Source organism: Larimichthys crocea, chromosome III (assembly GCF_000972845.2).
Source record: "Larimichthys crocea isolate SSNF chromosome III, L_crocea_2.0, whole genome shotgun sequence".
NCBI classification, from domain to species: Eukaryota; Metazoa; Chordata; class Actinopteri; family Sciaenidae; genus Larimichthys; species Larimichthys crocea.
Window position 1 is genome coordinate 19,628,854 of NC_040013.1, and position 16,845 is coordinate 19,645,698.

At 40.8% G+C, this 16,845-nt stretch overlaps 1 protein-coding gene across 1 annotated transcript; it reads right to left on the reverse strand.

Moving 5' to 3' along the window:
• Positions 1-349: 349 nt before the first annotated feature.
• On the reverse strand, positions 350-16,167 carry pibf1 (progesterone immunomodulatory binding factor 1). The gene is made up of 18 exons (XM_027278430.1): positions 15,560-16,167; positions 15,377-15,477; positions 14,150-14,348; positions 13,928-14,047; positions 12,817-12,950; positions 12,320-12,428; positions 12,093-12,212; positions 11,925-11,986; positions 11,654-11,779; positions 11,279-11,377; positions 7,692-7,857; positions 6,682-6,832; positions 6,304-6,394; positions 5,478-5,580; positions 3,472-3,602; positions 2,090-2,174; positions 863-1,042; positions 350-555 (listed from the first exon to the last, which is right to left on the reverse strand). The coding sequence occupies exons 1-18, from the start codon at positions 15,824-15,826 to the stop codon at positions 502-504; spliced, it is 2,298 nt and encodes a 765-aa protein (XP_027134231.1). The 5' UTR covers positions 15,827-16,167; the 3' UTR covers positions 350-501.
• Positions 16,168-16,845: the final 678 nt, after the last annotated feature.

Consider the following 16,845-nt stretch of genomic DNA (forward strand, 5'->3'; position numbering starts at 1 on the left):
TATGACACTGATAAGCCATGCTCTGAAATGATAAAGGTATGCCTACTATGTCTATATTTAAAGCCAAAGGAGCTTCAGCTCTTGCAAATCAGAGGCTGAGCTTCCTGCAATGGTGTTTTGTCTGTAACCACCAGTATCTGCAAACCTGGAAAAGATGAGGAAATAATGATAGACAGACCTAATAAAATAGACCACTGCCAAGAAAGAGGAATTTTTGGGCAGTCAGTTAGCTAGGAATGTGTACCCTGTGGAAGGTAATACCTCTGGTTTTGGACCAGTACGCAGGGAATTTATCCTCTCTGAACAATATGTAACCAAGAGCAGGAACAACAAAACACTCAAACACGAGTAACAGTTTCTGCTTTTGTATTTCCAAAGTCAAAATTTGAAACGAAATGTAAATTACAAGTTTGAAATACAAGCACCGTGATCAAAATAAAAAAAGGTTGTTAAAGCCCTGAGTGACACATAAATAGCACCAGTAGGAACATGAAGATGATTTTATTTGGGTTTCTGCCTCAGTTTTTGGTACCAACCAGGAACTTCTTTATTAGTCTGAAAATAAAAGAGACAGAAAGGAGAAATGATGAGAAGAGTATGACGTGCACGACAGAAGGAGCTCCTGTTTGGATTCTAAAGGTTAGAATTTGAAAGTCAAATCTGACCTATTTGACTTTCTTTTACTTCTTGTACTTCTTCTTCACTCAGCTGACTGCAGTGAAACGTTTAAGCGAAACTAAATGAACTAAAAAAGCTAGTTATCGTTTCCTGCCAGTATGAAGTGCTTCGTCGTGTGAACTTCTGTCCTGGCAGGTTATGACGGTGTGACTCATACAAGGGTGTTGCCAAGTAAGACACTTACAAACACAGTGGGTTTAGGTTTGCTTGGTGAGTCTTCTTCTGTGGTCCTGTTGATACGTTTGGACTGGTGTTTTCCTGCACCAGAGGTCCCCATACCAGTTTTATCGGTTTCCAACATGTTTAGAGCGCCTCCCTGTCTGGAGCGCATGCTGATCAGGACCTGCTTCATCACCGCCAACTCCTGGTGAATCACATGGTTCATAAAAATAGGGATGTGAAAATAAGGGTAAAACAATAAACATGAATCTCTAAGAGAAATAATGGGAGTATAGTGTCTAAAAGGCCAGAAATATCAACTAAATGAACAAGTATGATTACAGTATATTTTACGATAATCATTTTCAACATCTGCTTGGAAATGGATGTTTTCAAACATTTTTAATCGCTGCTTTCTTGATGACATGTTTGTCCTGAACCGCATGCCGACACAGCTGAACTCTTGAAGTCCAACTATGGGACGACTTGCAATAAGCTCAACAAGCTCAAGGGTCTGCAGGGGTGGCAGCAGGGCAGAGGGGAGGACTCTGGGCCATTTCACGGTTCTATTTATCACCCCTGAGGACATGAGCCCCGGCATGTCACACACACACGCACAAGCACACACATAGGCAAAAACACACACACACAAACACACACGCACCCTGGTGGCATCCCAAACAGCCAGGCTGAGGAACAGCTGTCTATGACAGGGCACATACTTCATACAGCAAACGGCTGGCTTGGGGAGGAGGGGAGGGCGGTGACACACACTCACGCACGTACGAGCACACACAATCTTGAAGGAAGCGTTGAAACACCGTGCAATAATTTGTCTGGCCTGTATATCAAAAGCCTGTTTATTTCAAGTATGAAACAGTAGAGCTGCGACGACCAGTTGATAATCATAAATGAATGGTCCAAGTTCTCAAATATGGAAATCAGTTCCTTGTGTTAAATTCTAATTAAATATTTTGAGGTTTTAGACTGTTGGTCGGATAAAAGACATTCGATGACATCATCTCGGGCTCTGCCATAAGAAGATGCATGAGCTATCTGACTGGTCAAACACAGACTATAGCCAGGAAATCGTCAAAGGGGTTTGGTGAAATTCTCCTAATGTTTGAAGCAGCCCAATATGCAGTGCTGGAACAGAACTGGAGATACTGAATGCAGTTCTCACAACTAAAACATCAAACAGCTAACATAATATACATTTGACAGCGGACATCATCATCATCATCATGTGTACCTCTCGATGGTTGAGCAGTCGCTCCAGATCGGCGGCCATGTTGTTTTTCACCTGCTCCAGAGCAGCCCGTTCTTTCCTCAGAGAGCTGGTGTTACAATAAAAAAAAAAAATAAAAAAAATACAAAAACATTACAATACTTACCACACAAGTTATAAATTCAACTCTAGTTACTTATAGGGACGTGTGAAGCTTACTGAACAAGCCCCGTGAATCACTGATAAATGGCAGGCAGGATATTACAAGATTGTAGAAAAAACATATTTTACATAATAGATGTACATTGTTTTATTGTGCACAGGGCGGGGTCAGGTTAAGGTCAACGTAGGATTAAGCTTGCCATACATTTATAATAATTCAATTAAATTTAATTTAATGTCACTGCGTGAGTGTAAGAGCAAAACAACATGCCAACTGTGTATTAATCTGTCTACATGACAGGTTTACAAGCACTAAGAGCATACAACAGCCATTTACACATCCAAGTCATGAACTTCTAAAATATGCAAAATAATGAATTATTATTTTTTTTAATATAAGTTTGTAAGCCCTATGACTCAAGCTCTCTCCAGCACTATCCAAGCGTTCTTTTCCTGGGGCTGTGAAACACACAAGCAGGAGCTTGTAATGCGGGTGCTTTAAAGCAAATCATCTTGCAAATCTTGGAACAACAGCTTTTCTGACGTCACCATTGGGAACTCTGGAAAAAAAGACTTAAACTTAGCCTGAGTTGTTAGCCAAATTTGAATATCACCAAGCAAACTGTGAATACAATAAATACTTGAGAGAGAGGAACTAGTAGCATGTAAAATGAGAAACTCTTGTAAACGGCGTCTCTCGCACTGCTGTGTAGCCACAGGAAAACTTCAATATATCCGTCAGACAGGTTAGTTTAAGAAGCATGAGAGCAATTTAAAAGATTTTTTTTTGCTCTCCTGTTTGCCCCAGGTGAGTGCCCTGCGTTAGTGAGCAGCAAGAGAAAACCTGCCGTCTGTCAGTTTTGCATATTTCTCAGGTTCAAATGCAGTGGGAGGCAAGGGTGATTTAGGTCAGCGTCAGGTTCTGCTCATGTGAAACACTCACACATATTGGGGCATAGACAAAGTCGTGCACACATGCAGAATTGCACGAAGTCCGGCCGAGCTAGGTGTGAGAGGCCCAGAAGAAAACAAAGGTAGATAAGGATAAAGCAGAGACGCCCAGGGGTGGGGACATATGGCATGCTGCCAAGAGGAATAAATTACACGATACAAAATGTAACGAATTTAAGTAACACATAAAAATCTTGGCAAGCAAGACGGAAGACATTATAACCTTCAATTAAAAATGTGTTGATTTTCAGCTAAGTTCCTTCTTGCTGTGTTTGTGTGTCGTGTACATGTACCTGACATCGTCCTCGAGCGAGGCGATACGCCCCTTCATCGTGCTGATCTGTGCGTCCCTTTGTCTCACCGTCTCAATCAGGTAGCTATACGGTTGCTGCGTTTGCTGTAACAGTTGGTTGGCTGACAACAACTGAGGAAAAACAAACACGTATGTGCAGAATTCAAAAATTAAAGATTCTTTTTAATTTTTATATAGAGACAGCTGAAGAGTGACAGGAATGTGGGAAAAGAGCCACAGGTCAGATTCGAACCCTGGGTTCAAAAATGTATTACAGTAACAATTAGCACACCTACACAATTATCAGGTCCACTTTGGTTGTGTTTTATCTTCGAGACTCGGGCAGACATTGTTTCACTTGTGTTGCACGACTCCACAAAAGAGTAGTGTATGATGCAACAGCAAGAGCTTAACGTCTGTCACCATGATATTCATCATGCGTATTATGACTTAAATATTCACTTACAAAAGCTGATGACAGAAGTTAAGGCATATTTCTACTTCACAAAAATGGACTTTACGTGTGGTTAGTATTATGAAATAGTGCAGTTCTGTCAATATTTGTGAATGGCTCTTGAAGCAACAACTGCAGCCAAGATTTTATCTTATCTCTGATGTCTTCAGGGTGGATTGAGTGCCTATAAATGTGTTTTTATGAAGCCTTATCTAAATGGTATCGGTTTTATTAATAGTAGCAGTACCCTTGAAATCAAAGATGAAGCCATAAAGTGAGAATGCAATGAAAATCCACAATCTTAACAATCACAATTCTTGCGATTACTTTCAGAAAAGCATCTTTATAGCGTTTCAGTGATCCCTCATTTAAGAGTCTGTTTCCGCTCTACCTAACAAAATATTGCTCAGTCAGTATCATGCTTAATCTGCAAAACAATAGATAAAGTTAGGGTGTTACTCATTAAACCACTTTTACAGCCAGCAGTGACTGGGTAGGGTAATGACAAAAGTTAGTCAGAACATCTGTGTGGGTGGTTATGCCGTTAACACCCTTGGTTTTTCTAGTGACTATAAAGCATAACAATTCACCCTTTCCTTTCATACTCAATGACTTTGGAGGAATTCCAGACAAGTGCCAGTCAATCACACTTGACATTTGAATAGCTGCCATATTTATTCTTCAGTCTGCCCAGCCTCTGTTGCACAATCCCTCTTCTCATAGAGATGATCATAGTTTCAAACTGGATGATTTTTTTTTTTTTTTTTGCATCAGAGCACGTGTAGAAGACATGCAAGCTCACACACAGTCATGTATAGACAAAATACACACGCCCAGCGTTGCACACACACGCACACGGCGTGCCTTACACAACAAAAGTCTTAATGATTGGTGTGCCGAGCTGTTGGGAGAGTGAAGAGTGTGGCCGTCATGGTTTTTGGTCCTGTTTCCCCATTGTAGCAACAAGCGTGACAGCCACTAAGACTTTAACTTCTCACTCTTCTTATATAAGGGCTGCTGTCGTTACTCTAAAACAACCTGTCATTTCCCAGACACGCCATGACTGTTGTTAAACCTGGACAGGAGACTCTCATCAATGTGGCCTGAAGTGTGGTTGATTATCTGTTTGTTACCTCACAAGCTGCCCAATTCCCTTTTTTTCTTCTCATTGTCAGAGTAAAAAGCCAGATGTGGTTTCATGTCACAGTTGAGGAGTCCGTCTTTGAGAGAGTGTTTAGATTGACTTTCAAAGCAGAGAGTTGTGCGATGATGTGAGACGGTAAGCGGTGGGTGCTGAGAGTTTGGCTCTGTTGTGTCATCAGAGAGGTAAAAGCCAGTTGAAATAAATCATTATGGCTTTGAAAGAAGCTGAGGAGTAACCATAATCTGAGTTGCTTGTGGGAGATTTGTGATGGTGGGAAATCAAGTGCGTCTGGCAGGTACTGACTTGTAGTGCTTTTTTATTTTTTATTTTAAGTTAAACACTGAAGTTCATCCCATTATTAATGGTCCCCAGGCAGGAACACATCTGATTGCTGTGTGTGTGTGTTTACCTCTTCAGATATCTGTCCTGTGTGTGACTTGTGTCTCTCTAGCTCTCTCGTCAGTGATGTGTTGAGCCTCTCGAGCTGCAGCACCCTGCGGGCCAGGTGAACGCTGCACGACAGCCACACAAACACAAACACAAACACAAACACAGTTTTGGGAATTCCAAAAGATGACAACACGGACAAGTTTATACTAGCATGTACTTCCACGTTGTTTACTCTACACTTTATGTAGCCAACAGTTGGGATCAATTTGGACATGCATGTTTCAAATAGAAGATTAAGTGAACTACAACCAAATCATCTTTGCCCTTTTAGAGGCAAATCTAGAACAATGTCTGAACATGTTCTAGATTAGCAATTTACACAGTTTTAAAAAAAAGGTACCCATCATCACTACTCCTACTACTACTATTTTGTACACAAATACACATAAACAAGCATTATACACGCCAAAACACTGACACAGTTTTATCCTACTGCAGAGGGTGGTACTGCATGACTACACCCGATGACTAATACACTGGAAAAGGTAGAAAATTAAACAATAAAAGAGGAGAAGAATGGCAGACTCTGTCTGAAAATCTTTAAAGCAGGCAAACGTTTAGATAGGCAGAACATTCATAATGTTTTTAGATTGTGAAAAATACACATACTGTATGATGTTCAACACCTGCATGATATATCAGCTTACTAACATATTCATGTAGTCTGTACTATAATAGCATCCTCATTTCTTAATAAATACAGTATATTAAGGAAAAAAGACATATGACATATAGAATCTCACAGTGTCCTATCCTTGAAATGTGAAGCGTATCATACAGCGTACCTCTGTTTCAGTCGTCTTTTGGCTGTTGTGGGGACATTGGCTCCGTAGCCGTATGAGAACAGAACTCTCTCTGCCTCCTCTTCATTCTCAACTGGCAACAGATAAATAATCATAAATACTGTCTATACCTTCCAGGACAGTTATGAAATGTGGCATGGTTGTTTTTTTGTTGTTGTTGTTTTTTTTAATTTGTCCTAGCTGCAATAAAATTCTGTTATTTTAACCAACAACAAACTTTTGTCCCATCTACTGTCACAAGGCTTACATCTTAATCCAACACACTGCTATCCGTCACTTTTATTACACACATTCTCTGATGCTGTCAGACCTTTCTGACTTCAGAGTAAAGGGTACTACGGAGTAGTACAAAGTTCTTACTTTCGGCAGCCTGCATGGTGACTTGGTCCAACTCTTGCTCAAGCTTTTCATAGGTCTCCAGCCGAGACGCCTGCTCGGCATTCTGGGCTTGCAGCTCCGCCGACCTCTTCTCTGATGACGTCTGAAGCCTGTAAAACTCTTGGGTCAGGAGCTGAGGCACAGGAGGAGAGGAGCAGGGGGGAGATAGAAAGTAAACGACTGAACTTTCAGCATCGTTGTCTGTGGTGTACATGTGGGGGGGAAAAAATGATTGTACAAAATCTCTCTGTGGAATAAAAAAAAATCTGTGTGGAATAATGTGAATGTCAATATATTTCACATTAACTATCTGCTTTTGCTGTATTAGGGTTGCAACACATTTTCTACAAATTTTCTACATTTTCCATTTTTTATTTATTTTTGCACAGCTTAAAATGATGAAATATTGTTTTTGTTTTTTTTAATGTTTACCAAAACATTTCTGAAACTGTATTGAGGCACTATTTATTAGCTGAAATGTGCGTGATTAAAATGTATTTCATGTTTCACCTGAATATGAGTCAGAGCTCAACAAAACTACATCATATAAAATAATGATAATAATAATAAAAATGATAATATATGTAAGAACCTTTTATACAAAACTGGCTTTAAACCAGACCCGGAACAAAATCAAAGCTAAACAACAAAACCTAAATTAGCTGGATCTTCTTCATTCCATGATTATGTAATGTATGATTGATGATGAACCTCCTGGTAAGTAGGACAGTGTTAAATACAGGTGAATAAGTGGACATCAAACTTAGTGCATTTAGACATCAAGAGCAATTTACACTCAATTAACCTCTTGTATAAATGGGTGTGCTACAGTGGATAAAGATGAGAATGGAGCCACGACATACAGAGACTGGACAGGCGCATTCATGAGAGAGTGGAGCATTAATTTTTAAGTACTGTGGATGAGCAATTGTTCTAGGCAGCTACACAACATTCAGGAGGAGTTTTTTCTCCTGTCTTTAAGTTTAAAGTACCTCCAGTTTCTTCTGCTGTTTCTCACACTCCACCTGGCACTGGGCAAGGGCTTTAGCCGTTTCCTCCTTTAACATCTGAGCGCGCTCTGCTTCGAAGGAGTGCAGCTTGGCCTGGTTGGACAGTTCGGCCACCCGGCTGTCAGTACCCAGCTGTAGCTGACGAAACCTGCATAGAGGGAGGCACGCAAACACCTCACTGAGTGTAAATGTGAGTAGGTGTACTAAATAAAAAGGGGGAGGTAATGTGTTTTGGTGTAGACAAATGATGTGGGTATGTCTGGATGACAAAGCAGCTGCATCTCACAAAGAGGGCAAACTCGAGGTTTTTAGGTTAAGCTTAGGCATGCCTGGGGTTCACACAAATGTTGCAATGTTTTCCTTCATAGAGATAAAATTTAATTTAGTATTAAGATAAGAATGATGACATGTTTATTTAGGAATTGGCAAGGAAGTGACTATTTGGTGTGCCTTGTGCAACACACTGAGGTGTTATGTTCAAAGTGTTCTGTGGAAGCTAACAGCCTGACAATGACTGTAAAGCTGTACAACAAGTCACCAAGCAAGGAATGCAAGTCTTAAATCATCATCAATCAAGAGTATTTCTCAATGTCGCTTGCAGTGATGTTTGGTCTTGATCTTTCATCATTGTAGTTGGCAGCTACAGAAAGGTGCTCCTACTAAATTGTTTGGTTATGAAGAAAGAATATATTCTACAGTTTGTGTTCAAGTTGTGTTGTCAGAGGACACAGGTCATCAAAGCCTTGTTAAATAAGAGTATGTAGCTTGCTCACAACATGGGAGGCACCTTATCATCAAACAAATATTGATGAAACTTTCTAATGTGAACAAATGAACTGGAAGTAGAGCATCAGATGAATATATGCTGCTGACAATAGATTCATTTTTATATTAAATCATTTATCAGGCAGGGGCGGTCGGTAGCGTAGTGGGTTAAGCGGCCGCCCCGTGTGTGGAGGCTATAGTTCTCGCTGCAGCTGGCCCTGGTTCAAATCCTGCATTGGACGGCTAATTTACTGCGTGTCACTCCCCCTCTCTCTGCCCCCTGCTTCCTGTCTATCTTCAGCTGTACTATCAATAAAGGCATAAAAAGGCCTAAAAAATAATAATAATTTATCAGGCAGCCAAACATTTATTTATTAAACCTTCTCAAATGTGAGCTTCTTAAACTGAGCATGTTAGGTTTTTGATTGTTGGTTGGACAAAAAAAAGCAATTGTAAGACGTCACTTTATGGGGAAATATAAAAGGGCATTTAGCATTGTTTTCAGATATGTTTTACAAAAAAAATTAATCGAAGCGAAAATAAAAATAATAATTTGCTGCAGCAAGTAAAGTAAAACCAGGACGGGCAATGTTTTTTTTTTTCTTTCAGAGCCCAGTACTCTTCCCAAGGCAGCTTTCAAGCATGCACACACACACACACACACACACACATACACAGACTGTATGAAACCATGGAAGTCAGTTGGATAATATTAATAACTCTCGATTACAGCTGACCTGATAGGATTTCATCATCCATCGAGCGCAGGCCTGAGCGGTGTGCTCACAGTGACAGACATGTACACTTGGTCGACATTTTATGCCTTGTTTTATTATCGCCGGCTGAAATCTGGACGACCAAGAAGTAAAATGTTCGTAACTTACTTTTCCAGAGGAGTGTAGTCAGCCATGGTCTTTGTCTGTCCTTTCAAATAACAATTTTAACAGCAATACTTACAGCTAAAGTAAGTAAGAGCTCCTGACTTGGGGGTTCCCTGAGGCAATTTCATGATAACAAGTTAAGACTAGCTAGAGAGGTGAAAATGGAAAACCATACTCAATACATTGTCTTTGTTTTGGACAAGTGATCACCGTAACCGGCCTGTAAGTCCGGCATTCTGCTACAGAGAGCTGAGATTCAAACTGGCCCTCTATGCTACAATTATCCGACGCCATTTCAAGCTCGGCAGCTTCATTCTTTGCCCCAAAAATAGGGGCATGCGTGGGGTTAGGGGTTAAGGGCTTGTGGCTAGCATCTGTCGTTGCTGGCTTGCGATGCGACGCAGAGAGGGAATGTGATCGCAGCAGTGGAGAGAGTGCAAGGGAGAGTGAGTGTGTATGGAAAGGCCAACAGCTGGTGGTTTGGATCTAGAGAAATGACTGGCATGTAGTAGTAACCCAGGACAGGGACACTACTACTGCTGCTGCTGCTGCTGCTGCTGTTTGTGTCTGGGTATCTGTCAGCCTGTTGCAGATACAATATTGCAAAACAAAGTTTAAAGTGCTAACAAGTATTGGAACAATGTAAGACATGTTGTGGAAACATATTTCTCTACATAATTCTTTTCGATACTGTTTCAAAAATGTGTGTCTGAGTATGAATTCAGATAAAAGCATAGATCATTTGCTCATATAAGACAGACATGTATCTATGCAGCAGATTGACTGAAAACGTGTGTGTGCATGTGTGTGTGTGTGTGAGTGCGCATATCTGTTGCAATTTCCATGTAAGATATGAAATTTCCTACAAGGCCATGACCCAGAGGCACCTTTAGAGGCTATACTGAGATGGGCATTGTTGCCTGGAGCAGAGAATGAGATAGGAACTAGCAACTTGGAAACAAATCACGAAGGGTAAGTTTGGAAAAAGGGGAAATCACTAAGAATGCAACATAAAATATAAACACGTTACACAAAATTAGGAAATAGGCTAAAATAATATGAAGCTGATTAAAACTAGTTTAAGGAGATCTTCTCAGTATAGAAATGTGTTACACAGTACCCTGTATCCTACTTTGCATTCAACCTGCAGTCAAAGTATTTCATTCCTGACAGGCAGGCAGCCAGACCTGTGACACCAGTTGGCCTTTGTGAACTCTGACTCCTACGTGACCTTCTGACCCGCTCGGTTACAGCGAAGTGTTTGTGTGATGTTAAGCAAGAGAAGCAAGAGAATGACAAACAGCCGCTGGCTCACAAGTCAACATCAGAGCAGGAACAAGTTCACAGCTTTCAGGCAAATACCAATGATTTAATAGAAGCTTATGTCATTGAGAAATAAGTCCCTAATATGCACAGCAACTGCCACGCACAACAAGCTAAGATGAGGAATGAATATGAAATATGATGTTGGTGACAATAAACGGTACTGACTGGAGTTTGCTTGACAGTTGGACAATTGCCCTCAGGTGAACTTTCCCTGATATCCAGCTAATAAACAGAGCGCTTAGGAAGTAACACACGTTCAAGTGCAGCAGTCGTGAATGAGAGTAGTAGAGGCAAGGCAGGAAGAGTGTGGAAGAAGGGCGAGAACATTTTGTGAAGTGAAAAAAAGCTCCCACTTTAAAGCATGTTAAAGTTAGTTTCTCTCATCATTGTTGATCGGTTTCATGTCATTTGTTTCAGGAATCTGCCTTTTTGTTCTCTGCTTCTGTCACATGATAAAGGAGGTGAATATTTTATATTAAACTAAATTTTAACTCCTACTAGAATGAAATGAGGGAGTACTTATTGTAAAAACAACAGAACAAGAAACAAAACCAAAACTAAGAGTGTGTGTGTGTGTGCGTAGATGACAACACTCACTGTTCCAGCAGTTGGTCATATCTGGACTGAGTGTCTCTCTCAGCAGCCACTGCTCTGTCCTTCTCCAGCACCGTGTTATCTCTGGCCTCACGCAAGTTCCTGGTTACACACACACACACACACGTAAGTAGAAAGATGACCTCAACAGCTGTTGAAGAACGTTAAACACGTTATGTTTTTTTATTTCCTTTTATTTTAATGCTGCTGTGGTCTGTGCTGATAGCTCTTCCTCTCATCTCTCTTCATTATTGGTTAACTGATAGTGATATGGCATGTTAACAAAATGTCTCACTTCCTCTGGTTTGAATGGTGCCCTTTGATATTTGTACATCGTTTTTTTTACCAACACAGTTTCTATAATAAAAACTCAGATACCTGTTCTCCCTCTCATACATCTCCCTGGAGGTTCTCTGCAGGTTGTCTACCTCCTGGCTGGTTTTTAGCCTGATGTTCTCCAACTCCTCTTTCAACTTTGTCTCGTACTCTGACTTATAGCGGTCTCTGCAGTGGAAGGAAAAATATGAAAAGTTATGACAGATGAAACCATCAGTGTCAAAATGTGATGATGTCTACTGGCAGTTGTTTGGTGTCAGACTGAGCAAAAACACTAGAATATTGGCCTCCGGTGTAAACAGCAGAGCCTAACCTGGATGCTACATATTTTTCATAGGCGTCCTCCCTTGCCTTCTTAGTGTCTTCTAATTGAACCTATGTGACGGAAACAAGAAGTGAAAGTAGGTTAGATGATTCCTTCCAATTACTGAATGCCTTATTTTGTATTGCATGAGCCTCGTAGCTCATCCACTGTATGGACCTGCAGCCTTTCCAGGCGGTCTTCTTCATGTGCACAGCGGACACTAAGCTCCATGTTCTGCCTGTGTAAGTACTCCTTATCCTTCTGCAAGAGAGTCACCGACTGCTGCAATGTTGCCACCTGGAGGGCAAGAAAAAAAAGAAATATTATAACAATGTACACCCAAAGAAACTTCAATGAGTATTAGTGTGTGTGTGTGTGTGTGTGTGTGTGTGTGTGTGAAGCACCTCTTTGCTGAGTGTGTTCCTTTCTCTTGTCAGCGCAGCGTGAGTCAAGTCTAGTGTCTCAAATCTCCTCGTTAACTCCTTCAGGTCCGCTTCAAAATTGTCACGCTCACTATGAAAAGGCAAACGAACCATAAAGTGCTTGCCATGTAATATTATAGTCATGCAGTTACTCAATACATCAGGTAGTAGAGAGGTCTGTTACAACAATCTGGTCTTCAAATATCATATAAAATAAACACCACATCTAAAATAATATCAAATAATGGAGGAATTATAGTGGTAAAAACAGGTTTTTACATCACTAGTATGTAAGAATAAGCAGCAAGTTGCTCTCACATTAAAAGGAGAGAGAAACCGGTGGTGTGAGTAGTAGTTTTTTTCTTTCTTCTATGTATTGTTCTCCAGAAACTGTACTGTGGCTTTGACTGGAGTCAAATGTGGCTCGACCTCTGCTCATCAAAAGAGCTGGTCTGCAGAGGACTCACACAAACACTCACCGTTTGACGCTCGGGTAGTTGTCTCTGCGATAGTCTCCTTCTTGGATCAGCTGTTTGGTATCAGCCAGTTCAAGGGTCAGTCTCTGGCTCCTCAGCTCCAGCTCGGTACGTAGCCGCCGCTCCTCCTCATAGCTCTGCAGATGCACAGAACAAATTTTAAATTAGAACCTGCTGGATATATCTATGTGAAAAAAAAAGACTGTAAAAGGAAAAAACAAGCACCTGTTCGGTAAAAACGCCTGTGGTATTCAAATTATGCTCATCTAGTCTCAAACGGTCTCATGCTCGCCCATAATTGCCCTTACATTAAAGCCTAGATTCATGTCATTTTTGTCACATATGGACCTGCCTTCAACAGGTTGCATCATCATCTCATTACCGTGTTGTTTATGCCTACAGGGCCCCTGTCGACTACATTTACAGGATGGATTTCTTTTTCTATATAATACCACTCTCGTTCTGATACTGTGGGATGTGAAAAAGATCATTTCGAGTATGTTATAACTCACTGGTTATAAAGCTGTGGTATGTTTACCACTGGTACATGTGCTCCCTCTAGGGGCAGAAGGAGGAATCTGAAATGTTTATTTATTAATGAAAATTAAATAAATATATAACACTACAAAATATAAAATGAAAATATATATACTAGAGGATCGCTAAAATGTAATTTAAAGTGTAGTTTAGTATTCAGTGATGAGCTACAATGTGACTGTATCTTGCTGAGGTAGCAGAAGTAGTAGATAGCAGAGGTGAAATCAAAAAAATGCTGCACTCATGGCTCCAAATATGAAATATTAGAAAGAAGAGAAGAATCAAAAGTAACCCTTTCCCACGAAATTCGCTCTGGTTCTTGAACAGGATTCAACAGTCAACAATAAATACTCTCCCATTAGGAATAAACCTGACTCTGCACCCCATCAGGAGGGGTGATAATTGTTTGTTTTTAAATAAGTTTGTTCTTGACAGTTTAAAGAGAGAAAATAAAAACTGTATATGTAATTATGTGTGCCCACAAGCACACGATAAGGTTTGCTGCACGAACATTCAACAGTAACTGAAACACAAAGATTAATGCTTGTGGTTGTGTGAGTGTGTGTGTGTGTAGTACCTCCATCAAAGCCTTCATCTGGGTTCTGTGTGTATCCAGCTCTTCGGTCATAGTGCCTCTCTTCACACTGAGCTCAGCCAGGTGAGCCCGCAGAGGAGTCACCACTTCATAGAAACGCATCTAAAAAACACAGCACAAAGAAATCGTGTACTACATCGTATCTCACCTCTCTGGACACCTAATCGGTGTGGAGGTTAGGAAGAGCTCGCCCATGATACTTACAGCTACATATTCCTGTATGGAGATTTTGTCTTCAGGGAGGTCTCGAAGCTCCTGGTACCTGTCCTTGGAAATGTCCAGATCCCTGAGAGACCTCCTCAGCTCTCCAGCCCTCTCACACAGCTGTCTGTTGGTCTCCTCTAGCTGCTGCTGCCTGAGCAGGATGGCCTCCATCTCTTGCTTACGCAGCGCCTGCTGCTTTCTGGCGATGACAATATTTATTAGCACAGCTCACATTATAGCTTAGCAGCTAAATAATGAGATAGAACACAAGTAGAGTTATCCTCGTTAAAACTTGTTTCATGCTTCCAATACATACCATAATGACCTACATGACCTTAATCCATTGCCTACAGCCTAATTTAATTTGATATAGGTTTTTTTTTGTATCTTCAATTGTAGTTCTATTTCTTATTTCTATAAAAAATATTTCTTATTTTACTTTTTCAAAAGTTTTCTATTTGTAAAGATCAGGTTTCATTTCTTTGCAAGCTTAGCAGATTTATATTGTAGGTTAATTTGAATGTATGTTTACGGTGTCTCATGCTGCTACTGGATGCTTGAATTTTCCTTGGGATCAATAAAGTATCTATCTATCTATCTATCTATCTATCTATCTATCTATCTATCTATCTATCTATCTATTCAAGTTTTTATAACTTCTAGCTCTGTCTTCCTCATGGTGTGTGTGTGTGCATTATCCTTAATCTGCAAATATGAACAGCTCCAGCTACATATTTACAGAGACACCAGCATATTTATGTAGATGTACAGACTTTCTGGAAGAACAACAAGTTTTCCTGCAGTTTTTTACTGTTGTTATGGGATTTCTTTTAAGAGAAACCCTTGAATAAGGAAGACTGGATTCAAAGTATCAAAGTTTAAGTTGAATTTATTATTCAAGAAAAGGCTCCTCGAGGAGCTCTAACAGTTGGTTCTTATACATTTTTTAAAAATGGGCTGTCTCAGACACCTCCACACTGATACAGATAATATCATATTGTCCTTTTTTGGTTTTCTGCTCAGTAATGAGCATTATGTTTCATATCCAAATGATGTACTGTCTCTCCTGACCTTGTACCTGACTGATTTATAATCATCTCTCCCTGCCAGCCCCAGTAAATCACAGGCCAACTAAGGAAAGTGGATGAGACATGCAAAATAGAGGACACACACACACCATATGAATTAAAACACCTGAACCCCTGTATAATCTGTCACTTCCCTCACCTGTTTTCTTCTTGTGCTAGTTTCAGCTGGCTGTCCAGTCTCAGGGAAAACACTTGTTTTTGATGCAGAGCATCATTCAGCCTCTCCTCCAGCTCCTCAACCTGACAGATACAAAAAACAAACACACACATATATGCAAACAAAGACTCATTGCATATCAGACTTTGCATTCCTATTACTTACCTTGGACATGTGGTCGGCCTTCATGTTGTCTATGATGAGGTTTTTCTGAGAAAGCTCTATTTTCAGCAGCTGGACGTGGTGCAGCAGCTCCTTCCTCTCGATCAGCTGTCGGGTCACCTTCTGGGAGCCGTCCCGCTGCTCGTCGGACGAGGAGACGTCCTCGGTGGTAGGCACGGTCGTCTCCAGGCTGATGTCTTCAGACTCCAGGTCCAAGGAGCTTGAGACGTTGGCAGCTGTCGCCTTCGTGTGTTGCTTCTTGGGGGGCATTTTGACCGAGCGGACATTAACTAGCAGGTCAAGAGAGCTGCAGCAGAGATTAGAAAGTTCACGGTTATCGCGATATGTGACACTTTAACGTTAACGCTAGTTTGTACGGAGAGAAACCGAGAAAGAGCACCACTGTGGCGTTTAAAACAGACTACTGCTCAAGAAAAGGACACGTAAACCGTGATACGGCGTTCAGGTGACATCCCGGAGCTGACAACAAGAACAACAACCGGTGGGTTGTTTTTATTTTCAAGGGTCCCGCTCCTAGCCGCCTGCTAACCGCCAACGGCTCTAGTGATGTGTCGGCCGCGAACGATCCGGTTCTAAGAGCCGGCTCTTTGAAGTGAACGACTGGAGCCGGCTCCTCGTTGTGAGCCGATTTAAGGAGCCGTTTATTCCATTATGTTCGTTGATAAATTAATTAAATAGTTAGTACGTTTTATTTATATAGCACATTTTTACACCGCATGCGCTGACCAAAGTGCTTTACAATGTCAAAAATAAAATAAAATATAATAACATTTTTAAAAAATATAAAATAATAATAACAGCAATAATAATAATAAAAATTAATTAATAAAACCAATAAATAAAATGTGAGGAGCCGTTCGGGAGCCGAAAGAGCCGGCTCCTTATAGTATGCAGAGCCAAAAGAACCGGCTCTCCAAAAAGAGCCGAAATTCCCATCACTAAACGGCTCGACTACGACGGCGTTGCCTTGACGACAGCGCCCCCTGAGGCAATGACTGTGTAATACACTCAACGTCCACTAGTCTGTAATGCGCTACAATGCGCCGAGGGTGCAGTACCTCCTCCTGAACACAGGGGGCGCTGTGACACTAACAGCCTTCCTCTGCTTTGTTGTCACTTCAGTTGGTCAACCAAAAATCAAACACGGACTTTAATATCGTTGTACGTAAAAACAGTAAGAATTTGTTGCGTGTTTATTTACCGCTTGTCCACTCTATCGCGACAGAGTTTCTAAACGGAAAATAATATAAGGTGAATACACACGTAGG

Bases quoted from the DNA above. Each gene is read 5' to 3' on its own strand.
- pibf1 (XM_027278430.1), bottom strand. From the start codon at position 15,826: ATGCCCCCCAAGAAGCAACACACGAAGGCGACAGCTGCCAACGTCTCA. The intron at 11,987-12,092 runs GTCCATACAGTG...TCCGTCACATAG, and splicing joins ACCGCCTGGAAAGGCTGCAG to GTTCAATTAGAAGACACTAA. The intron at 6,833-7,691 runs GTACTTTAAACT...CCTGTGCCTCAG, and splicing joins AACAGCAGAAGAAACTGGAG to CTCCTGACCCAAGAGTTTTA.